Below are 25,793 nucleotides of genomic sequence, written 5' to 3' on the forward strand. Positions count from 1 at the left end.
TGTTGCTTACAAATGTTGGGATTTATGATATTATGTGCTATGATCTGATTGTCTCAGACTGATGATATAGAGAGGTGGAGGAACTGTCTTAGACAACTGTATGATTACATTTATTAGTCCCTCACCAATTTATTGGCAAGGAGTATTGTCATTCATTCATTGATTCAGTCATTCATTGTATTCTGAAGGTCATACTGAGAAGCAGAACCTTCAGGTATGTGGAATAGGCAAGTCATACAATAACAAAAGAACCACAACAGTATTAACAATACACAATCACTCTACTTCTTATCCCTAATTGTGCTTATACCAGCTAAATTTGTATATATTATAAGAATAGATGTACTTATGTATGTATGTAAGTATGTATATTTGTTCCACATCTCCTAAACCAAACTTGATATTCATATGACTTACTGTCTGGAAAGAATCTGTGTGGGGGGTGAGAACCACTTACATATCAAATGGACCGGGATGAAAAGGCAGCATAGCTCATGTGATGATGATGATGATGGTGGTGATGATGTTTTGGTTTGTGGAGCACTGAACTGCGCGGTCATCAGCACCCGTACGGAGTCCCAATTTTTACACAGTCCAATTTGTTTTCACAGTCCAGTGTAGCCACTGCCACGGATTATGATGAAATGATGAGGACAACATAAACACCCAGTCCCCGGGCACAGAAAATCCTCAACCCGGCCGGGAATCGAACCTGGGACCCTGTGATCCAGAGGCGACAAAACTCGCCACTAGACCACGCACTGTGGATGTGACTTACTTTAGACACTCAGTATTTGAGAATGAGAGCACAAATTTTCCACATAATGTAAAGCCTCTACAAAACTGACAACCCCCAAAAAATGAAAAAAGGAAAAAAGTGTGTTGCTTACTACATTTTAGTTATTCATGTAGTAAAACTGCTGCATGAAGCATGCTGTTTTAGTTTATTACTTCTTTACTACTCACTCATGTTGACTATGCTTCAAATGTAGCACCATTCTTATCCATCATCTATCAGAGATCATTGGAACAGCAGAAAGATCCACGGGACTGGAAGAAGGCCCAGGTCATAGCAATCTATAAAAAAGGTAGAAAATCGGGTGCACATAATTCCCGGCCAATTTCACTGACATCAGTTTGTTGTAGAATCATGGAACATATTTTGTGTTCAGACATAATGACCTTTCTAGACTCTGAGAAGCTCATCTGCAGGAACCAGCACAGTCTTAGGAAACAGCGGTCATGAGAGACACAGCTGGCCCTCTTTGTGCATGATATACAACAGGCTCTAGATACCGTCTCCCAGGTTGATGCCATATTTCTTGACTTTCGAAAGGTATTCGACTCAGTTTCGCACTGTCACTTGGTCCAAGAAGTGCGCACGTAAGGTCTATCCGATGACATATGCGATTAGATAGAAAGTTTTCTAACTGACAGGGAGCAGTATGTCATCCTGAATGGCGTGACTTCAACAGAAACAAGTGTAACTTCAGGTGTGCCCCAGGGTAGCGTAATAGGTCCACTGCTTTTTACGATTTACGTAAACAATCTGGTTGATGGTATTGACAGTGGCATTAGACTGTTTGCCAATGATGCTGTAGTCTACAGGAAAGTAGTATCACATGAACGTTGTGAACGAATCAGTGAGGATTTGCAGGAAATAAATGTGTGGTGTAATGACTGGCAGTTATCTCTCAATATTAGTAAGTGTAACCTACTGTGTATAACAAGATGAAAATCGCCATTAATGTACGAGTACAAAATAAATGCCCAGTCTTTGGAAGTGGTAACATCCATCAAGTATCTGGGTGTGACTATTCGAAATTATCTCAAATGGAATGATCAGATTACACAAGTAATGAGCAAGGCGAACTCTAGATTGTGGTTTATTGGTAGAATCCTGAGGCGGTGCAGTCCTTCAACAAAGGAAATTGCTTACAATACTTGAGTTCGTCCAGTATTAGAGTATTGTTCGTCTGTATGGGACCTTTACCAGTTGGGTCTGATTCAAGAGATTGAGAAGGTCCAAAGAAGAGCAGCAAGATTCATGACTAGTACATTTAGCCATCGCAAGAGCGTTAAAAATCTCATAGAAAGTTTGAAGTGGGACACACTTGCAGATAGACGACACGCTAAATGGAACGGACTGCTCACTAAATTCTGAAATCTGATCTTTGCCGAGGACGTAGAGCATATATTATTACCACCAACTTTCAGATCGCGCAATGATCACCATTCAAAGATAAGGGAAATTAGAACTCATACTGAGGCGTTCAGACAGTCGTTTTTCCCTCGCGCGATCTGCGAGTGGAACAGAGAGGGGGGATATGACTTTGGCGCAAATTGTGCCCTCCACCATACACCACTTGGTGGCTAGCGGAGTGTATATGTGGAAGTATATTGCAGAGTGAAGCAGATAATTTGACGTTGCACTGAATTTCGCTACGTACCTAGAATAGAATATTTTTCTTCTGCACATGATGTGAAGCACTACGGCATCTGACGGGAGGTCTCTCAAGAATTTCGTTCAGAGCGTAATGAGTGACCATCGGCCAGAGAAACTGCTGGTAGACACCAGGTCCTGGTAAATGTTGCTACCACTTTATATGTGTTGCAAAGGCAATTGCCTGTCACCTAATGGGCTGAGGCTGGTAATGTGGAAGAGAGAAGGGGCAGGGGGAGAAGGACAGAGAGAATGGGAAGGAGTGGAGGAAATGGACAGAGACAGAGGGGATAAGTGGAGGTGGAATAGAGAAAAATGGAGGGGAAATGGACAGAGAGAGAGAGAGAGAGAGAGAGAGGGAGGGAAGAGGAAGAGATGGACAGAGAAAGGAAAGGGGAGGAGATGGACAGAGATGGGGTTCGGGGGGAGGGGGGGGGGGAGGAAATGATGGGCAGAGAGGGGGAAGGAGCAGATGAACGGAAGGGAAGAGCAGTTGGACAGAGAGAGGACGGAACGGAAGACCAAATGACCAGAGTGAGGGATAGGAGGAGATGGAGAGAGTGGGGGATGGAGGAGGTAGACGGAGAGAGAAGTGGAGGAGATGGACAGAGAGGGGCTTGTGGAGAAGATGGCCTGATAGAAGGTTGCAGTATATACGAGGGTGTCAAATGAAAACCTTAAATTTGTAATAACAAATCGAAATTTCGCGCCGTTATCCTGTAAGTTGGTAAGCATGCTACGAACAGCGTGCAGAATGACCTGTAGGTGGCAACATAGTGCAGATGCACACATACCGTTGCAGTGTCAGTATAAAGATGGCTGCCCCACTTGCAACTTGCACCAGGGAAGAACAGCGTTCTGTTATTCGGTTTTTGCGCAATGAAGGTGTGAAACCTATTGAAATTGATCGACGAATGAAGGTTCAGTACGGTGATGCCTGTTTGTCACAGCAGCAAGTAGGAAGTTCACAAATGGTGTGACTTCAGTAGAAGATGCTCCTCGTCCAGGTCAGGCACAATGAGTTGTGACTCCACAGGACATTGCAGCAGTTGAAGCCATAGTGAAGGAAAACCGCCAAGTGACATTGAATGACACTGCAGCATGTTTACAGATTAGTCATGGGTCAGCACACCACATTGTGCGCAATGTGCTCCAGTTTCACAAAGTGTCTGCAAGATGGTTCCCACGGCAGCTGACTCCTGAAATGAGAGAACGACATGTTGACACTTGTGAAGAACTTCTTCGGCACTTTGAACGAGAAGGTGATGGCTTCCTTGCAAGAATCGTTACTGGGGATGAAACCTGGGTTCACTTCCACCAACCAGAAACGAAGAGAGCGCGCAAGGAATGGCGCCATTCCTCATCACCAAAACCAAAGAAGTTTCGAACAGAACCATCAACAGGGAAGGTTATGCTGACTCTCTTTTAGGCCAAAAAAGGCGTCATTTTGGAGCATTACATGCCTTGAGGGACCACTGTCACCAGTGCATAATACACAGATCTAAAAAATCATCTGTGGCCTGCAGTCAAATCAAAGCAACATGGATTGCTGTCAGCAGTTGTCCGTTTGGAACATGACAATGCAAGGCCCCACAGTGCCCGTACAACAGTTGCAACAATCACAGACCTGCATTTTGAGTGTCTTCCTCATCCACCACCAAGCGCAATGTTGCAGTGGTTAGCACACTGGACTCGCATTCGGGAGGACGACGGTTCAATCCCATCTCCAGCCATCCTGATTTAAGTTTTCCGTGATTTCCCTAAATCGTTTCAGGCAAATGCCGGGATAGTTCCTTTGAAAGGGCACGGCCGATTTCCTTCCCCATCCTTCCCTAACCCGAGCTTGTGCTCCATCTCTAATGACCTCGTTGTCGATGGGACGTTAAAAAACACTAACCTAACCTAACCCTCATCCACCATACTCCCCAGAACCTGTCCCAAGTGATTTCCATATCCTTGGACCACTCAAAGACGCAATGGGAGGAAAGAAGTTCTGTTCTGATGAAGAGTTATGCCATATGGTGCATGAGTGGTTGCACAGACTACCAAAAGAATTTTTTTCTAAAGGAATTTATGCACCTTGTAAGCTCTGGAGGACTTGCATTGAGTGAGGGGGAAATTACGTTGAAAAGTGATACAGCTTTGTACGACTTTTGCATAATAAATATTGTTTAAGAAAATATTTAAGAGTTTCATTTGACTCACACTTGTACATGCCCAGGCAATGCTGGATATTAGCTGAACATAATATTATTGTACCTGGAAGTGAGGTCCCTATGATCAACTTATCCTGAGTTTTCATCTTGACATTTCACGATTATGCGCTGAAATACTTAATAGTATGAGACTTGATCCAGAAGTAAAGTTTCCTTCATTTTTACAAATAGACAACATTGTTCATTCACATAGAAATTGACATCATTGGAAGGAAGAAATTTAGCTCTATTGTTCTTCACCTTTCTCTATGCATTTTTGTAGATGGCCCTTCAATTTCTGTATCCCCGTGTCATAGAACTCCACTACCTACCTCTTCCTTGACTTCATCACTGCTCTAGAAGCATTGGCCACCCAAGTGTTCCTTTGACTTGGGGAACAAGTGATAATCACTATGTGTGAGGTCTGGACTGTTAAGGTGGGAGGGGCATGGCAGTCCAACCAAAGTTTGTCAAAACTTCCTGGGTTTGGAGGAAGACATGAGGTCAGGTGTTATAGTGAAGTAGCGTTACACTTTCTGTCAGTCATCCTCTCTGGCGGCTCTGGAGAGCTCCCTTGAGTTTTCGTAGTGTTTCACAATGACTGTCTGAGAGGTCGTTGTCCCAGGGTCCATGAAATCGAACACCAGTGTCCCCTATGATCTCAAAACATAGTGGCCATGACATTGTCAGCAGAAGGAGTTTGTTTGAACTTCCTTGCAACTGATGACCCTGACTGATGCCATTGTTTAGATTTTTCTTTCATTTTGGGAGTGAAATGAAACACCCAGATTTCGTCTCTTGTAATAATGGAGTCTTCTTGATACTCTTGAAGAAGCTGGTGAGCAGAGTGAAGGCATTTTTCCTTGTGTTCTGCTATCAGCATGCACGGTGCCCATCAAGGTGATACCCCAATTTTTCTGTCAAAGCTCTTTCAACTGTACTGTAAGAACACTCAGGAATCTGAGCAACAGGCTCACAGATGGTGAACCTCCTGTTTTGAAGCACTTCACATTGGACCATCTTGATAACCGCCTCCAAAACTGAAGGTCTTCCACTCCATTCCTCATCGTGGACCACTTTTTGACCAGCACTAAATTCCCTACATCATTTTTGGACATGTTGAACAGACATATACTTGTCACCGTACACTTGTGTCAACAGACAGTGAATATCCATGAGTGGAGTTCCTTTTACCTGCAAAAACCGAATTATGGGCTGAATCTCGCACTTGGCAGGTTCAAAAATGAGCACCTCCATCAACGGACACTTGCTGAGCCAATACTGACAGAGCGGCAAAGCGCAGCCATGCGGAATCGAGAGTGGGGGAACAGCTGTGCACAGCAATGTTGACGGATTTAACTAGCACCGTCCCATGCAGTTGGAGCTCTTTGGGAATCTTACTTTTCGATCAACCCTCGTACATGCACAGCTACCTTTAAATCATTCACACTGCAATGCATTTTCCTTAGTTAAGACTATACTTGTTTACTGTAATGTGACCGTGTGTTTCTGACAATGGCCACAGGAGGACAAGTGAATAATATCATGGTTGGATAGTATTCAGGTAGTATTCATAGACATTTTAATGAAGGACGCCTGTATGTGTGTGCATTATGTTCCACATCTCCTCGTAAACAGCTGAACCGATTTCAGTGAAACTTGGTACACATAGCCATTACCGTCAAGCAGCAATTGGTGTGATGGTAAGAACCACCTATTTATCTTAGTTCAGGAGATGTGACATCATAAACAATGAGATGCATGAAAAACTACTGCATTGTGCATGATGTTTAAATTTATCACTTATTGCTATTAACTCTATTTGCAACACATTGCAGACAGTATCCATATATGCCGCTGAAGGTACCTAAAATATTATGTCATTGTATGACACAAAGATCAGGAGTTATGAGTCATAAACATTGAGATGTGTGAACAAATGCTGCATGATGCATGAAGTTTTAATATAATTATTCTCTACTACTAGGACACTTCTAGAGTTGAATAAACTTAAGGAAATTCCTGACACCTGACGGCACTTTTGACAGCTCTCAACTGCAAAGTGCAAATGGCTGTAGGCAAAAACAATAGCTGTCTATGAAGAGGCATTGCCATGGTGGTGATTACAAAAGTGTGTTGGAGACACGTGAAGCAGCTGTGCACAGCATACAGAAATTGTTTCATAATTTCGAAGGAGTTTATATGAACACATGGAAATGAAATTTTTCAGTATTATACTACAAACATTGCTTTTTTTTCATTTCTAATATTAAGTTGGCAAAATGAACACCTGCTGGGCAATGGTGGGGGTGTCAGCTAGAGAGAGAGAAAGAGATAGATAGATAGATAGTTAGATAGAGTGAGTGAGTGTTACTCAATTACGTATGGTATTTTTCTAAGAAAACAGTTGCCAACATCTGTACCAACAGATGCTTGTTTACAGTACATCTTATTTGCCATTTATTCATTTTGTTTTGTAGTTCCAGCGAGAAGGAAAACTGTCAGGGATGTGGAATGAGTCAAGGTCTACATTAACAAAAGACAAAGATTTCTCAGAAACTTAGCCTGTATACCATATTAACAGAAAGCTATAAATATATAGTTTAATGCAGTTTGTGTTTACATCTGCTAAATGTGAGTAACATCAAAAGAAAACTTTAGCCTCCTCAGTTATACTATATTGACTGGTTTTGCCAAATGAGGACAAATTGCGAGAAACAATCAGTGGATAAGGTCATATGGACAAAGACCAAAAATGCTTTTGAAGAGAGGTACACCCACTTGAAGATGAAGGTAAAAGATAGTTGACAATGTTGCTTTCGGTGACTTACAGCACACATGAGAACACACCAGGCAACTGGGAATGTTCTGTCTGAACCAGTGTTTTAGGTCCATGCTCAAGAGGGAAGTAATTTCCAGGATGGCAACACACATATCAGTGCAAGGGGGTGAAGTGGATGCCCCCATGGACATGCGGCTGTGACAAGACTGCCTATTGCTTATTGATAACTGAGAGCCATTGCCTGGGTAGATGGAAGTGGGGAGGGGGTAGAGAAGGCTGCATGAGGCATGTTGGGTGTACCAGCATATAGTGAGAGGCAGATTTTTTGGCAGATGACTCAGTGACTGCACAACAACAGAAAAGAAGAGGGGTGGAAAAAGGGTGGGGGGAGAGAGAGAGAGAGAAAGAGAGAGAGAGAGAGAGAGAGAGAGAGAGAAAATGCCAGTCTGGGCAGGGAAGGAGTGGACTGCGAGATTGCAAGATATGCTGGAGTGACAATTCTCACCAACGTAGTCCAGAGAAACTTGTGCTGGAAGGGAGTATCCAGATGGCCGGCATAGTGAAGCAGCTATTGAAGTTATTACTGTTGTGGTGCACAGAATTTTCGGCAACTGGACATTGAAGTTTGCAGTTGCCACAACTTGGTGATGGCCATTCATTCGGCAGTAGTTGTTTACAGTAAAAAATTCAATTTCTGTAATTTCCTTATCTTTTGTTAGTATATTCCATGATTCATTCCACATCCCTGATGTTTCAGTTCTTGATGAGACCTACAGAATATGATGAGTGAATGTATATCATTTCTCTGCATAGCCCTCTGTCTTCACAGAGGAAAGAACTAACAGCTAGGATTAGTTTTTGTTGCAAATTGCTTTTCTTTTGATCTTTGTTTGTGGATTAAAAAAGTAACGGAAAATACATTTTGAATCAATTTTGTAGGGCAAAGGTTTGGGCACTGTGCTTAATAATTCTGATTTGAAACAAATGTATCTTTCTTTTCTCTTGTGCAGGAAGCTGGTCAAGCAAAGCAGCTAAAGAGGCAGCCAAGTATGGAAAGGTGAATATGGTACTGCCAAAGATGGATGCGTACAACGACATCCCTAACCAATCTACGTGGAAGCTCAGTCCAGATGCATCATATGTTTATTATTGTGCCAATGAGACAATACATGGTTAGTATGAGATGAAAATTTAATTATTGGAAAAGTACCATCATTTTAGAAAGTGTAGCCATACTCTTAAAGTTTCTAATTAACGAATGAAATCTGAAGTTTGCATTCATTTTTGTAACTATTATATCTGCCATTTTTAGAAGTGTTGATATTCTTCCAAATTTATTTATTTTTTCCATTATTAAATTTATACAGACTACACTATTATAAGCTTACTGTCAACAAACAGAACAAAGTAATATGCCTTTGAGACTCCCGTATCTTAGCCTGCAAAATTACACATTCTACAGCATTCCTACCTCTGGTGTGTCTAATGTGTGAAACGTAGTTCAGCTGAGGAAAGAAAATCTGTGTTCTGTTTCATTTTGGAAATATGCCACTGCTACTGTGAAGAGGAGAGGATACCCATTAAAATTTACAACTGGGCCTCATATTTTAGAAGTTATATCAACAAAAATAATCAAGTTTTGAAAATAAAAACATAAAAGAATCTACTCACCAAGTGGCGGCAGCAGAACACGCATATAAAGGTATTATGTATGCAAGTCTTCAGACCCAATGGCTCCTTCATCTGGCGCAAGGGGAAGGAAGAGGGGTGAAGGAAAAGGACTGGTGAGCTTTAGGAAAAGTGGTAGAATTTGGAAAACTCACCCAGCACCCGAGATCAGGGAAGACATACTGGATGAGATGAGAAGTTATTTATTTATCCAAGGTTTTTTTTAACAACCACTAAACCACAATATAATTCTAAAACTATAGTCTAAAATTATTGATTGTGAGAATTTCATGCTTTGGGAGTCCAATGTTCAGTAGACAGACTGGCACTATTGTTTGCTGCAAACAAGTCTTCCATATCACAGGCTTTGCTCAGATTACTGAAAACCAAATGTTGAGAGTCCTGCCTTGCCCCACATTCACAAAGCTCAGCATCATTGATACCCCACTTCTTCAAATTAGTCTTTCATCTTGTCACCCCTGTTCTCAATCTGCTGAAGGTGCCTCAAGTCTCATATTGGAGAGGGCAACCTGAGCATTGCTTCTATTTACACACATTGAAAAAAGTTTTGCATCACCACGGTTCCGAGAATTCTAACCTGTGCTGAAAATTGGAATAAAGATCAACATAAAGATCATTTCTGCCTTTTTTATTCTTCATGAAAACCACACATTGCATGTTGTACCACCATACAGCAACACCTTCAGAGGGGGTGGACCAGATTACTGTACACACCGGTACCTCTAATACCCTGAAGTACATCCTCTTGCATTGATACATGCCTGTATTCGACATGGCATACTATCCACAAGTTCATCAATGTACTGTTGGTCCAGATTGTCCCATTCCTCAACAGTTATATGGCATGGATCCCTTAGAGTGGTTGGTGGGTCACGTCATCCATAAACAGCCCTGTTCAATCTATGTTTGATAGGGTTCGTGTCTGGAGAACATGCTGGCCACTCTAGTTGAGCAATGTTGTTATCCTGAAGGAAGTCATTCACAAGATGTGCATGATGCAGGCGAGAATTGTCATCCATGAAGATGAATGCCTCGCTAATATGGTTGCACTATTGGCCAGAGGATGGCATTCACGTATTGTACAGCCACTATGGCGCCCTTTTTTTTACCACCAGCGCTGCATGGTGGCGTGGTTGCAAAGATGGACCTCACCATGGATGTCTGGAGTTAAGTTGCGCATTTTGCAGCCTATTGTGCTCAGTCTGAGTCATAACATGATGTCCTGTGGCTGCACAAAAAGAGTTATTCAACATGGCATTGCTGTCAGGGTTCCTCCGAGCCATAATCCGTAGGTAGAGGTCATTCACTGCAGTAGTAGCCCTTGGGCAGCCTGAGCGAGGCATGTGATTGACAGTTCCTGTCTCTCTCTATCTCCTCCATGTCTGAATAACATCGCTTTGGTTCACTCCAAGACACCTGGACACATCCATTGTTGAGAGCCCTTCCTGGCACAAAGTAACAATGCGGAGGTGATCAAACCATGGTATTGACCATCTAGGCATGGTTGAACAACAGACAACACGAGCCATGTACCTCCTTCCTGGTGGAATGACTGGAACTGATCGGCTGTCGGACCCCCTCCGTACATTGTTGTACATGGTTGTTTACATCTTTGGGCAGGTTTAGTGACATCTCTGAACAGTCAAAGGGACTGTGTCTATGACACAATATGCACAGTCAATGTCTAACTTCAGGAGCTCCGGGAACCGGTGTGATGCAAAACTTTTTTTGATGTGTGTAGAAGTGAAACACATTTCAAATAATGGAAAATCCAGGATGGAATAATGACAATACTATGAAAAGGATAGTTGCTACTCATTGTATAGTGGAGATGCTGAGCTGCAGATAGGCAGAACAAAAAGGCAGTCAGATGAACGTCCCGGCTAAACAGGCCTTTATCAGAATTAGACAACACACACACACACACTCATGCAAATGCGACTCACACACATGTGACAACAGTCTCTGGCTGCCAAGTGTGAATGTGGTGCTCCAAGGAGACACCACACACCCAAATTGGAAGAAGCTGCACTACATCATGTTGAAGAAAACCCACCAATGAGTACAGGAGCAATTTTTTTGGCTGTTAGTGAGTGGAATAGTAAAACAAGTAATTTACTGGATCATGCCTAATCAATTATTGTAAAAGTGGTTGTGTTACCAGCATGGTTTCAAATGGCTGTAGCACAGAAAAGGTACATTTCTGGACATGGGCTCCAATTCAAAATATTATATACTCATTCCTCTCTACAACTCCCAGAAGTTTGTATGGGAATTTTTGAACACCCTGTATGTGAAGACCAAAGTCAGTCATGGAGTTAAATGAAGTACGTATCAGCAACTGGAGCGGCCTTTCATTAATTAAATATGTGTATGTTTAGCCCAAATTCATTGAATGGAAACAAAACAGAATGGCAAAACATGAAACTGTGACAATGCACAGTGGAAATACCAATTAAAACTATAACAATATATTAGAATTTGTTAAGGGATTGTCATAGTGTTAACTCTAAGTCATTTAGATAGACCATAGAAATCCAAAATCTTGCTGGCTGGACAGAGATTTGAACCTGGATTACTCCAGATTTGAGTGCAATCTAAACCACAGCCCCATCTTGCTCAGTCATTGTGCTTCATTCCCAATGATTTACATTTTACTTGCAGTCTATTACAGCTACATTTCTGCCTAATTTTAGCTACTTTCGTTGGTCTTATCATTTTTTGTACAACCACAATTTTTTACAATAAACTTTATTACTTAACCATCTCTTTCCTTGGCTTTCAGGTGTCGAATTCAGGTACATTCCAGACACAAAAGGTGTCCCACTTGTCTGTGATATGTCTTCAAACTTCCTTTCAGAAGAATTTGATGTGTCTAAGGTAAAAAAATTGTAAATGATTGTGAAATATGTTTTCATATGATGGTGTAACACGTCAAACGAATGCGTACGAATGGCAATGACTGACAGAAACATTATTATCCATGTAGGAAGTTTCTCATAATGAGAATTAATTATGAACTTAATAACCACAGAATAAAAATTAAGTAATATTTTAAACTACTATTTTTGTGTTTGCAACAGTTTGGGGTGATATTTGCCTGTGCCCAGAAGAATGTTGGAACATCAGGAGTAACAGTGGTGATAATCCGTGAAGATCTCATAGGAAAGGCACAGCCAATAGTGCCGACAATCCTGGACTTCAAAATCAATGCACAGGACAATTCAGTGCACAATACTCCCCCAATGTATCCGTAAGTTTACATTTATTGATATATCATCCTTCTGGAGATGGGAGCATTTATTGTTTGCATTTTAATTTATTGTTTGCATTTTAAATAAGTATTAATTCAAGTAGCATTCCAGCATCTGTATAACTGTTCAACAACACAGATATAAAGCTTGTTGCCAGGACAGAAATTTGCTGTTATGATACCAGAGTTAAAGCAGATTTGGTTACAGTAAAGCACAGGCTGGCAATAATGGGAAACTCACAAAATAAATACAAGGGGTGTTCAGTAAGTAATGCAGCACATTTCTTTTTCCTGAAAGCGGCATGGTTTTATTCAGAGTTCCAGCACACCATAATATTCCTCACTCTTTTGGTTACAAAATCCTATTTTACAGCATAATCTCTGTGTAATTTGATGGCTTTACAGTACATTACTAGGAGGGCCTGCATACCCGCATGTACCAATCTACTGGTCAGTGTCAGAGCTGACATCTTGCTACATCAGTAACCTCCACATCAGATGTTCAATGGGGATGCTTTCCTGATGTTTTGAAGTATTCCAAAGTCAAACCTCTGTTCAAGAAAGGATCAAAGGATGACGTGGGAAACTATAGGCCTATTTCTATTTTTCTAGTCCTGTCAAAAGTGGCAGAGAAAGTAGCTGCAACCAGATCAGAAACTTCATTGTAAAATATGATATTAGTATAAGTAACCAATTTGGATTTCAACTAGGAAAAAACATTGTGGATGCAGTGTATAACTTTATTGGAAAGATAGGCAAATCATTGGATCAGAGGAGTAAAGTTGCAGGTATCTCCTGTGATCTCACAAAAGCATTTGACTCTGTGTACCATGACTTGCTTATCTACAAGTTAGACAAATTGGCTAACATCATACTTACACAACACAAAATGAAGGGTATCTATCACATCAGATGCAGTGAATTATTATTCTAAATGGAGTATAGTATCACAAAGTGTGCCCCAAGGCTCCATTTTGGGTCCAATCCTGTTCCTACTCTACGTAAATGACTTATCCATAAATACAAATTCCCTGTCAGTTCTGTTTGCAGATGATACTTCTGTTTTAATTGAAGATGATGATTCAGAAAAAATTCTGAGCCCCATCGTAAGCACACTGGATACCTTAGAAAACTGGTTCCAGTTAAATGGTTTGAAATTGAACACTACAAAAATCCATATGGTACATTTCAAAACCAAACATTCAAAATGTGTGGAACTTAAAATACAACATAACAAACAGAGACCTACAATGAGGCCCCTTTTAAACTCTGTTGGGTTGTGGTAATGCTGTCTCTTATGGACAAGAGACATCTGTGTGCTCTTCAGAGTGATCATTGAATGTCTAATGCTGTTCAAGTCGCTTGTATCCCCCACCAGGCCTGGTAACAACTGTACATATGAACAACACTAATGAATTTTGGTAGCAGTTCCACCTGCCACACAGAATTGAATGAAAAAAAAGGATGTGTTAGATGACAACCAGTGTGGCTTGAGGAAACCTAAAGGCACCAGAGGGGCAATTCTGATGTTGCAGACGATAATGGAAGCAAGACTAAAGAAAAATGAAGACATGTTCACAGGATTTGTCAACCTGGAAAAAAGCGTTCCACAGTGTGAGATGGTGCAAGATGTTTGAAATTCTGAGAAAAATGGGGGTAAACTACAGGGAAATATGGGTAATATACAATATGTACAAGAACTGAGAGGGAATAATAAGAGTGAACAACCAAGAACAAAGTGCTCGGTTTAAAAGGGTGTAAGACAGGGATGTAGTCTTTTGCTCCTATTGTTCAAACAGTACATCGAAGACATGGAAATAAAAGAAAGCTTCGGGAGTGTGATTAAAATTCAAGGTGAAACAATATCAATGATATGATTCGCTGATGACATTGCTATCCTGAGTGAAAGTGAAGAAGAATTAGATGATCTGCTGAATGGAATGAACAGTCTAATAAGTACAAAATATGAATTGGGAGTAAATCAAAGAAAAACGAAAGTAATGAGAAGTAGCAGAAATGAGAACAGCGAGAAACTTAACGTCACCATTGATGGTCATGAAGTAGGTGAAGTTAAGGAACTGTACTACCTAGGCAGCAAAACAGCCAATGACAGATGGAGCAACGAGGACATCAAAAGTAGACTAGCACTGGCAAAAAGGGCATTTCTGGGCAAGAGAAGTCTATTAGTATCAAACATAGGCCTTAATTTCAGGAAAAAAATTTCTGAGAATGTACATTTGGAGCACAGCATTGTATGGTAGTGAAACGTGGACTGCGGGAAAACTGGAACAGAAGAGAATCAAAGCATTTGAGATGTGGTGCTACAGAAGACTGTTGAAAATTAGGTAGACTTATAAGATAAGGAATGGGGAGGTTCTGCATAGAATCAGAGAGGAAAGGAATATGTGGAAGGAGAAGGGACAAGATGATAGGACATCTGTTAAGACATCAAGGAATGACTTCCATGGTACTGAAGGGAGCTGTAGAGAGCCAAAACTGTATAGGAAGACAGAGATTGCAATACATCCAGCAAATAATTGAGGACCCGCTGATGGTGTGTATATGCACATAGTTTCATTGATACCTGACTATGTATAATGGGTTCTTTACTTTTTTGTCAGGCAGCATATACATGTTACCATCAACCCACATTTTCTGTGGGTAAAAATTAGGAGACTGGGCAAGTCAGCCAATGATTAATCCATTCATCAGTGCATTTGTGATGTGAGCTGTCATGCGGGGAGGGGTCTTGCATTATACTGGTGGAATATGCAATTTGATATGCTAGTCATGAGGTATACAACAGGTTTACCATTTCCACAACATGCTGGCAAGCACTAAATCTTCTTTGAACAATTACTAAATCTTTGTTGTTGTCATATTCAAGAGCTGCCAACACCGTGACTCCAGAAATTGGAGAGGTGCAGATCTCAAAAACTGCTACTCGCTGTCATTTTTCACGAAGTCAGCATCGAACTGACAACCACGGACATTAGTGAGGACCATTGCTGAACACCACAGAATTCCACTCAGTGTCGCAGCTGTCTCTGGTTCTATGCCACACGAGTGTCTGTTGGCTGTTGTACAGTGTCAGCCATAAACAACACACGGAAACGTGAGATCCCAACCCAGCTCCAGTGATCCGTTCCGTAAGGTTTGTGGTGACACTACATCTACACCATACTCCACAAACCATCTACTGTTGTGTGGCAGAGGATACTTCTGATACAACTCACGGATTCCCACTTCCCTGTTCCATTCACAGATGACACGCGCAAAGGATGATTGTCGGTAAGCCGTTTTATTAGCTCATTAGCTCTAATTTCTTGAATTTTCTTGTTCTGGTCATTTTGGGAAATGTATGTGGGTGGAAATAATATGTTGCCTGAAACTTCAATGGTAAACCTCTCAAATGGCTCTGAGCACTATGGGACTTAACTTCTGAGGTCATCAGTCCCCTAGAACTTTGTTGTTGTTGTGGTCTTCAGTCCTGAGACTGGTTTGATGCAGCTCTCCATGCTACTCTATCCTGTGCAAGCTTCTTCATCTCCCAGTACCTACTGCAACCTACATCCTTCTGAATCTGCTTAGTGTATTCTTCTCTTGGTCTCCCCCTATGATTTTTACCCTCCACGCTGCCCTCCAATACTAAATTGGTGATCCCTTGATGCCTCAGAACATGTCCTACCAACCGATCCCTTCTTCTGGTCAAGTTGTGCCACAAACTTCTCTTCTCCCCAATCCTATTCCATACTTCCTCATTAGTTATGTGATCTACCCATCTAATCTTCAGCATTCTTCTGTAGCACCACATTTCAAAAGCTTCTATTCTCTTCTTGTCCAAACTATTTACCGTCCATGTTTCACTTCCATACATGGCTACACTCCATACAAATACTTTCAGAAATAACTTCCTGACACTTAAATCTATACTCGATGTTAACAAATTTCTCTTCTTCAGAAACGCTTTCCTTGCCAATGCCAGTCTACATTTTATATCCTCTCTACTTCATCCATCATCAGTTATTTTGCTCCCCAAATAGCAAAACTCCTTCACTACTTTATGTGTCTCATTTCCTAATCTAATACCCTCAGCATCACCCGACTTAACTCGACTACATTCTATTATCCTCGTTTTGCTTTTGTTCCCTAGAACTTAGAACAACTTAAACCTAACTAACCTAAGGACATCACAAACATCCATGCCCGAGGCAGGATTCGAACTTGCGACCGTAGCAGTCGCGCAGTTCCAGACTGTAGCGCCTAGAACCACTCGACCAACCCGGCCGGCAGTAAACCTCTCCATGATGCATAACTTCACTGTTGTAGTATCTGCCATTGGAATTTGTTGAACATCTCTGTAACACTCTCACGCTGACTAAACAATCCCGTGACAAAATGCGCCACTCTTCTTTGGAACTTCTCTATCTCTTCTATCAGTCTTACCTGGTAAGGATTCGAGATTGATGACAAATACTCAAGACCTGGTTTTGCAAGCACGTTAGCCATTTCCTTTGTGCCTGAGTTGCATACCCTTAAGATTCTACCTGTGAATCTCAGGCTGGCATCTGCCTTTCCTACTATTTGTTTTATGCATTCATTCCACTTAAGATCATTCTGGATACTTACTCCTAGATATTTTACAGTTTCCGGCAATTTGTCATCAATAGTGTAGTTGTACAGTAATTGATTCCTTTTTGTAAGTATGAGCAGTATGTTACATTTATTTACATTCAGGGTTGACTGCCACGTTCTATACTATTCATCAAACCTCTGCAGGTCATTCTGCAGATAAGTACCACCTTCTGGCATTGCTACTTTCATACATACAACCATATCTGCGAACAGTCTTAAAAAGCGTCTGATGGTTTCTACTAGATCATTTATGCTGATCACCCACGCATTATGACCACCAACCTACTGTCAATATAAACCCATCCAGGCAATAGCATCATCACCTGGGGATGGATGACTGCTAGTGAGGCACATGCTCAGTGCATGTAGTATCAGTGAACATGCTGTCCATGTGTAGACTGGGGAAAGTATGTGATACATCCGAGTTTGACAAGGATTCCGCATGAGCATTTTGCAAACTCCAGCTCACCAGATCTGAACTGGAAACTACCTTTACATCTGTCAATCTTGTTCCTTTAAGAGCAAATTGTTGAGTTCTATCTGCAGGGCAGCCTTGAATCCAGTTGAAAATCTGCTCCAATACTCGGTGAGCTGGTATTTTCTTCACTAAAGAGTAGTGTGGGACAGTGTCACGTGCCTTCCTGATGTTTCACAACACGGCATCAATCTGAGTGCCATTGTCTACAGTGCCATGGATCTCACGGAGGAACAGAATGAGCTGAGTTTTGGAAGATCTCTATTTGAAGAATCCTTGTTGATTTTTACAGGGGAGATTTTTGTCCTCTAAAAAGTCATAATTCTTGAGCATAAGACATGTTCCATAATGCTGCAACAGATCACCATCAATGATATAGGCCTATAATTATGTGCACCTGTCCTATGGACGTTCTTAAAAATGGGAATGACCTGTGCTTTCTTCCATTTGCTAGGTACCCTTCATTGCTCCAACGATCTCTGCCTGTAAGCACTGCCCAGATTTCAGCTGCTTCATCTGTTTATTTGTATGAGCCAATTGAGCAATCCTATGATCTCCTCATGGTCTTGACCTTTTGAAGCAACCTCTGCCCTCTCTTCTTTCCACCCTGTATTCCTGAATCCATCTCGTCACCACTGATTCTGCAGTAATTCCACTACAGCCAACTGTTTGTTCAGTCTGTCCAGATGACACTCCTAAATCCTCTGTACCAAGGATTCCAACTGTATCAAAGTCTGGAAGACAGACGTAAGCTGCAGGTGCACTTCCTTTGAACATCTGTGTAGCAGACACCCCCTGAACACTAACAAGAAGAAGGGACAGGACAGAGGACATATGGTAAGACATCAGAGAATAACTTCCTCGGTAGTAGAGAGAGCTGTAGAGGGTAAAAACTGTAGAGGAAGATGGAGAATGGAATACATTCAGGAAATTAGCGAGGATGTAGGTTGCGATTGGTACTCTGAGATGAAGAGGTTGCCATAAGAGAAGAATTTGTGACAGGTCACCTCAAACAAGTCAGAAGACTGATAAGTTGTACAGGGAATGAGACAGGTCATCTGGTCCTCAGGTTGAGTGTGACAAATCTGTTTTAAGATCAAGTGGAGACAAAGGTGAAGGAATTGGAATCACAGACATCAATAAATCAGTAGGGTACAATGAATGGTCAACAAAAAATAATGCTGCTGGTAAGAGACAGGGATTCCTAGACACAGTTACGATGTGGAAGTGGGGCAAGGCTCAAGATGAAAGCAAGAATTGACAGGTAAAATTTGCATTAGTGTGCATGAACAGTACAAGAAAAAGAATAGACAGGAAAGCAGTTTATTGTACGATGTGTGATCGAAAACCAACAGGATTATTTTGATTTCACAGACTTTATACATCCGATTTTCATAATCATTTATCTTGTTGGTACACATGTTCATGGTGTACATTTGCATTTTCAATGGTTTTGTTGTATTTTCAGCTGTTTTGAATATTTTGTTTATTGTTGAAAGTTGAAAAGATTATATGTGTTTTTGAGTGCTTGACAAATATTTACTTTGAAAGGAGGTGGATCAAAGAATCTACTTTAAATTTTGCTTGAAAAATGGAATAAAGTGCAGCACTGTATTTGAAATGTTGACTGTGGCTTTTGGTGAACCTACTATGAGTAAGACAAGAATTTATGAGTGGTTTAAATGTTTCAAAGAAGGTTGAGAAGATATTGAAGATGGTGACTACCCTGCACACCCTAGCACATCAATTACTGATGACAATGTGGAAGAAGTAAAGAAAGTGGTTCTGAAAAATCACCATCAGACTGTCCGCCCCCGGTAGCTGATCGGTGAGTGCGACAGACTGTCGTACCAATGGGCCCGGGTTCGATGCCCAGCTGGGTCAGACATTTTCTCTGCTCAGGGACTGGGTGTTGTGTTGTCCTTATCGTCATCATCATCATCTCATCCCCATTGACACGCAAGTCGCCGCAGTGGCGTCAACTTAAAACACTCGCACCAGGCAACTGGTCTACCCGACGGGCATTTATTTGTCATCAGACAGGTTGCTGATGATGTTGGATATCCTTTGGCTCATGACAAGCAATTTTTTCAAATGTTTTGGGCAGGAAACTTGTAGCAGCAAAGTTTGTTCCAAAATTGTTGAATTTCAACCAACAACGGACATCGCTCAGGAATTTCTGAATGAAGTCGACAATGATCCAGAACATCTAAAGAAATTTATAACAGGTGACAAAAAGTGGATGCATGGTTTTGACGTTGAAACCGAGACTTAATTGTCCCAATGAAAACTACGTGAAGACCCCAAGACCGAGGAAAATTTCCAAGTTTAATCACATGTGAAGGTTCTTCTTGCTTTTTTCTTTGATCATAATGGGATATTGCATCATGAGTTCCTGTATTATAGTTGTACACTCAATAAGGACTAGTACCTGGAAGTTATGCTCAATTTGCATGAAGCAATCCGAAGAAAACAACCAGAATTGTGTCAAACAACTCAAGGAAACTGCATCACGATAATGCTCCTGCTCAAACCACGATGCTTGTTTCCTTTTTATTATTATTATTATTTTTTGCAAAAAACAAAACTGTTGTGTTGTCTCAGCCACCATATTTGCCGGACGTGGCTCTCTCTGACTTCTTTGTATTTTTGAGGTTGAAGAGGACCAAGAAAGGGTGTTGTTTTGCCACCATTGATTAGATAAAAACAGAATTGCTGAAGGAGCTGAACACCATAACAAAAAGAGAGTTTCAGAAATGGTTCCAAGATTGGAAAAAGCTGTGGAACAAGTGTATTATATTTGAGGGGGATAACACTGAAGGGGACAAAGTTGTTGATGATGAATAAATAAATATTCCTTAAGAAAGCAAAAATTCCCATTAATTTTTGATCATACATCATATGAGGCACTGAGAACCATAAAGGGCAAAGCACAGATGCAAATTTTTGAGAAACATAGATGTTTGTGGAAATCAAATTTGCAGGCAAACAACCACTGTCATAGGTTTGACTTGCTTTTAACCAGATCTCAACAACAAATGAACTACTCATTTTTTGAAATGAAATTTTAATTAATATATAGAATTATTATTATTATTATTAATGTTAATTCACAAAATTTTCATGCATAGACTAATGACAGTAGCATTGATTTTGATAGTTGCAACATTTGTAATTAGTGTGAAATTAAGAACAGAGGATAAAGAATAGATACTAAATGTATTACATACTCACAGTTATGATCTATTCCTGAATATCATGGCCCTCATTACCATCAATTTCATTAAACACATTCTGTGCCGTGAGGTTCAGATAAAACTGCCAATCTATCCTCTCGTATGCAGTACTACTACTATGTACACGATGTAGGCACTAAATTATGTTGGCAACCCTAGTAACAAACAATGGAAAATCTGGGATGGAATGTAACAATATAATGAAAAGTATAGTTGCTACTCACCATATAGCAGAGATGCTGAGTTGCAGGAAGGCACAACAAAAAGATTGTTCGGAAGTTAGCTTTCGGCCAACAAGGCCTTTGTCAAAAACAGAGAAAACACACACACACACACACACACACACACACACACACACACACACACACACACACACACACACACATCGACAAAGGCCTTGTTGGCCAAAAGCTAACTTTCCAATAATTTTTTGGTTGTGCCTTTCTGCAACTCAGCATCTCAGCTATATGATAAGTAGCTTCTATCCTTTTCATTATACTGTTATAGCCCTAGATAACAATTGAGCAGCATAGAGAAACAAAATTATGCTTTGTGCTAATATGGAAGTGAATATTATAGAAATTGGTGAGACAGCTTTTTGTGAATTTTCATGTATGCAATGTGGACTAACAACACAGGTAAAGTGGTTTGCCATAAGATCAAAAGATTTCAGGAGATGCATATGTACTAGAATCTCAAAATTTATGATGGTATGCTTTAGGCCCTTACAGTTTGCAGTGCCTCAAATAAAATGGAGAAAGATATAGAAGTGTGGACAAGTACTTACACAGGGTGTTTCAAAAAGAATATATGTATTTCAAGTGCATATATTTATTAAACTTTAAGACATACGAATATGAACCTTTACACACATATTTACGAAGTTAAGTTCAGATTACAGATGTTCAATATGTCCTCTATCAGTGACACGAACAATATCACATCGATACTCAAATTCCTCCCATAATCAGGCAAGCATGTCCTTCATCACTAATGTTATGGCAGTACGGATCTGGTACCTCAACTCTTCCAGGTTCTGTGGGAGTGGTGGTACATAAACGTTGTCTTTAATGAAACCCCACAGGAAGAAGTCAGAGGGTGTCAAATCCAATGACCGTCGAGCCCAGCTGAAACATGGTAAGTTGCTAATTCCTTGATGACCAGTCCAACAGCTCGGGTAGAGTTTCATTCAGATATTCATGCACTTGGTGACTCCAGTGAGGGGGTACCCCATCTTGTTGAAAAATAAAGTTGTCTTTGTGCAGTCTCGGAAACAACCAGTTTTGTAACAGCAAGATACTGCTGACTGTTAACCATGTTTCCATGTTGTAAACAGATGATCAGAATATCGCACAAAACACATTGAGTTTGGGTGAATCTCATACATAATCAATGGCTGCGTGTGGGTTTTTTAGGCCCCAAATTCAAACATTGTGTTTTTTACCTGACCACTAACATGGTAAGTTGCTTCATCACTGAACACGATGGGTTGTGTGAAAGTGTTATCATTGTCAGTAGCGTCAGGAATCTCATTACAAAATGCCACACGTTTGCGTTTGTCTTCAGGACGCAGTGCTTGTAACAGCTGTAACTTGTACGGCTTCATAACCAACCAATGTCTCAAAACACACCAAATTGTTGTTGTAGGCAGTTGTAACTCTCTACTGGCATGACAAGTTGATTTTGAAGGACTGTGTTGGAAAGCAGTTTGAATTCGTGCAACATTTTCATCAGGAACACAAGGGCAGCCAGGACTCTTTCCTTTACATACACACCCTGTTTCTAGAAACTGTCAATACCATCTCCATCTATGAATGTTACACCCATTCAGAGGATCAATTTTGTAACTCAACCTGAAACGTCTTTGCACTGTAATCATGGAATTGCACTTCGCAAACTCAAGAACACAAAATGATTTCTTCTTCAGAGTAGCCATTTTAAACATATGATGGTTACCGAGCAAAACAGAAGACAACTGACATCTAGTGGCTACTAATATAAACTAGACTGAGTATTCGTTTCTCCAATAGCCGAGCCGACGTGCATTGATCGATAGTTTGGACAAAATGATACTTTGTAATATGTATATCCATTTTGAAACACCCTGTACTTAAGAAGCACAGTTCTAGTTTTGCCAACAGAAACATTTACAGTATAAAAATTCCTAGTAACTTTCAGAACTACACATTCTATAGAACAACAGGCAGATTGCTGTCAACCTGCAATTGGAGTAACTGCCCCCGGTTTCAAACCTCCTCCTCCAACCAAACACCCCCCCCCCCCCCTCCCCTCCCACCTGAAAAAAATTCTGAAAGCTAGGAGTAAAATCATCTTCTTTTAAGTGTTTCCACCAACAGTAGTGGGCACAGAGTATCATGAGCACTTATTCCTGATATAATTTTATTTTCTGTCTAGTATTTACAGAAACAAACAAAAAAACAATACATATATAGGTAAATTTCAATTATATTACAGAATTTACATTATGGGACTCTACTTACAATGGATTAAGAAGCAAGGAGGGGCAGCAGCAATGGGTCAGCAAGCCCAGCAGAAGAGTCGCCGCGTCTATGAGGTTGTCAACAGTTCTGCTGGCTTCTACAGCCTGCCCGTTGCTGAACACTGCAGGTAAGTCTGGCAGTCTGTTCATTCATTCATTGTGTTCTGTGAATTCCACCATGAACGAGAGTCCTCATGGATCAGGAACAAGTCCAGTTATGGATTAAATACTAACATCATTGATTGCCATACAGTTACAAGGAGATTCAATATAAACTGCCACTCTTTTTCTAACAACTTTATTTCAGAAGTTTACACTTTCAAACGTTCATCACCTTTGATATATCCTCCACCAAGAGTCATTTTATTGTTGTTATTATTAAAAGCATATGCACTTGTAGCATATTATAAGTGAGGGTGGTGGCAAGCTATATTTGAGAGGGCGGAATGGGAGGTAGTAACAGACTGCTGATCTCTGACCCAACTCCTACATTCTATGCAGTTTATTGTCTTTCATTTCTGAAGATAATCCTCCACAGGCAGAGATGAGACATTAGATAACAATTTTATCTATCAATTTACAGCGTCTCAGCCCAAAAGTTTTAAAAGAAGCATCTTGATATTGAACTGACAATAGGCTAACAACCTGAAACTTCTTCATATAGAAATAACCTTTGAAAGTCATAGAAAAGATAATGTTGGTGTAATTATTCCAATTTTTCTGTTTACAGAAGCCGCATGAATGTGCCATTCAGAATAGCTGGTGGAGATGCAGCTTTGGAGAAGAAATTCCTGGAAGGTGCTGAGGAGAGGGGCATGCAACAACTGAAGGGCCACAGGTGAAGAGTCTAGTGTCATAGTAGTTTTAGCACAGTTATGCATTATCTTTCTTCCAGCTCTGGACTTTACTCAGTAGATTTTAAGCTTGTTCTATGTTCACTAATTATCTTTCCATGTTTTCTACTGGTCTGCATATAAATTAAAACTTATTTGGAGCATAAGTGATGTCCATTCTCAATTTTTGCCCATGCAAAGTTAATTATTCTTCATTGCTTTCTTTCAATAGCCAGCTCTTGCCACACTGTTGTATTTTCTGTGTGGTCTGCTGTATAGTAGTTTGTAATTCTTCTTTTTAAAGCAGCTGTTATTGCAATTATTTGGACATTCATTCTTCTGAAGAACTGCTGGAGGAGGCACAGTCTTGTGGCATTTTACTTGTTATGTTGTTGTTGTGGCCTTCAGTCTGAAGACTGGTTTGATGCATCTCTCCATGCTACTCTATCATGTGCAAGGCTCTTTATCTCCAAATAACTGCTGCAGCCTACATCCTTCTCATACATGAAATGTGTTTGTGATTGCAAATAAGGACAACCATCAGCTGTAGAATGGGATGACGACAATGAAAATTTGTGCCGGACTGGTACTCAAACCCATATTTCTTGCTTATAGTGAGTGGTTGCCTTTGGCTATCTGTGCAAGACTCATGACCAGAAGCAAACGTCCATATGTCGTCAACTATGTGTCTATGACCTGTACTCATGTATCCATTACGTATATTTCCATATAGGTTAGACTGTTGCCGAGTATCGGCAGGACATCCTTCTCAGTCTGCTTACTGTATTCATCTCATGGTCTCCTGCTGGTATGTTTACCTCCACACTACCCTCCAGTACTAAACTGGTGAGTCCTTGATGTCTCAGAATATGTTCTATTAGCTGATATCTTTTTTTAGTCAAGAGGTGATTTCTTTTCTCCGCAGTTCTATTCAGCACCTCCTCATTGGTTACATGCCCTATCCCACTGACATTCAGCATTCTTCTGTAGCACCACATTTCTAAAGCTTCCATTCTCTTTGTGTCTGAACTGTTTATTGTCAACATTTCAGTTCCATCCTAGGCTACACTCTATACGAATACCTTCAGAAAAGACTTCCTGTCACTTAAATGTACATTCAAGGTTAACAAATTTTTCTACTTCAGAAATGCTTTCTTTGCTGTTGCTAGTCCACATTGTATATTCTCCCTGCTTCAGCCATCATCGGCCATTTTACTGACCAAATAGCAAAACTCATCTACCGCTTTTAGTGTCTCAATTCCTAATCTGATTCCTTCAGCAGCAACTGATTTAATTCAACTACATACCATTATCCTCTTTTTGCTTTTGTTGATGTTCATCTTGTAAACTCCTTTCAAGACACTGTCCATCCCATTCAATTGCTCTTCCAAGGCCTTTGCTGACTCTGACAGAATCACAATGTCGTCGTTAAACCTAATTTTTTTTATTTCTTGTCCCTGAACTGTAATTCCTCCTTCAAATTTTTCTTTGGTTGCCTTTACCGATTGCTCATTGAACACACTGAATAACATTAGGGATAGGCTACAACCCTGTCTCACTCCCTTCTTAACCATCGCTTCTCTTTCATGATCCTCAACCGTTACAGCTACTGCATGGTTTCTGTACAAGTTGTATATAACCTTTTGCCCCCTGTATTTTACCCCTGCTACCTTCAGGATTTCAGAGAGAGTATTCCAGTGGACATTGTCAAAAGCTTTATCCAAATCTACAAAAGCTATAAATGTAATTTGT

General features: G+C 40.6%; 1 protein-coding gene across 1 annotated transcript in view; it reads left to right on the forward strand.

Annotated features, from left to right (window-relative positions):
• The window catches only part of LOC124718741 (phosphoserine aminotransferase), a 97,568-nt gene that overhangs the window by 63,813 nt on the left and 7,962 nt on the right, over positions 1 to 25,793 (forward strand). Inside the window, exons 4-8 of the mRNA XM_047244356.1 lie at positions 8,431 to 8,592; positions 11,895 to 11,989; positions 12,193 to 12,362; positions 23,184 to 23,336; positions 23,939 to 24,046. Coding sequence (XP_047100312.1) covers positions 8,431 to 8,592; positions 11,895 to 11,989; positions 12,193 to 12,362; positions 23,184 to 23,336; positions 23,939 to 24,046 — 688 coding nt within the window. The remainder of the gene's footprint in view (positions 1 to 8,430; positions 8,593 to 11,894; positions 11,990 to 12,192; positions 12,363 to 23,183; positions 23,337 to 23,938; positions 24,047 to 25,793) is intronic.

This window comes from Schistocerca piceifrons, chromosome 10, assembly GCF_021461385.2.
Source record: "Schistocerca piceifrons isolate TAMUIC-IGC-003096 chromosome 10, iqSchPice1.1, whole genome shotgun sequence".
Classification (NCBI taxonomy): Eukaryota; Metazoa; Arthropoda; class Insecta; order Orthoptera; family Acrididae; genus Schistocerca; species Schistocerca piceifrons.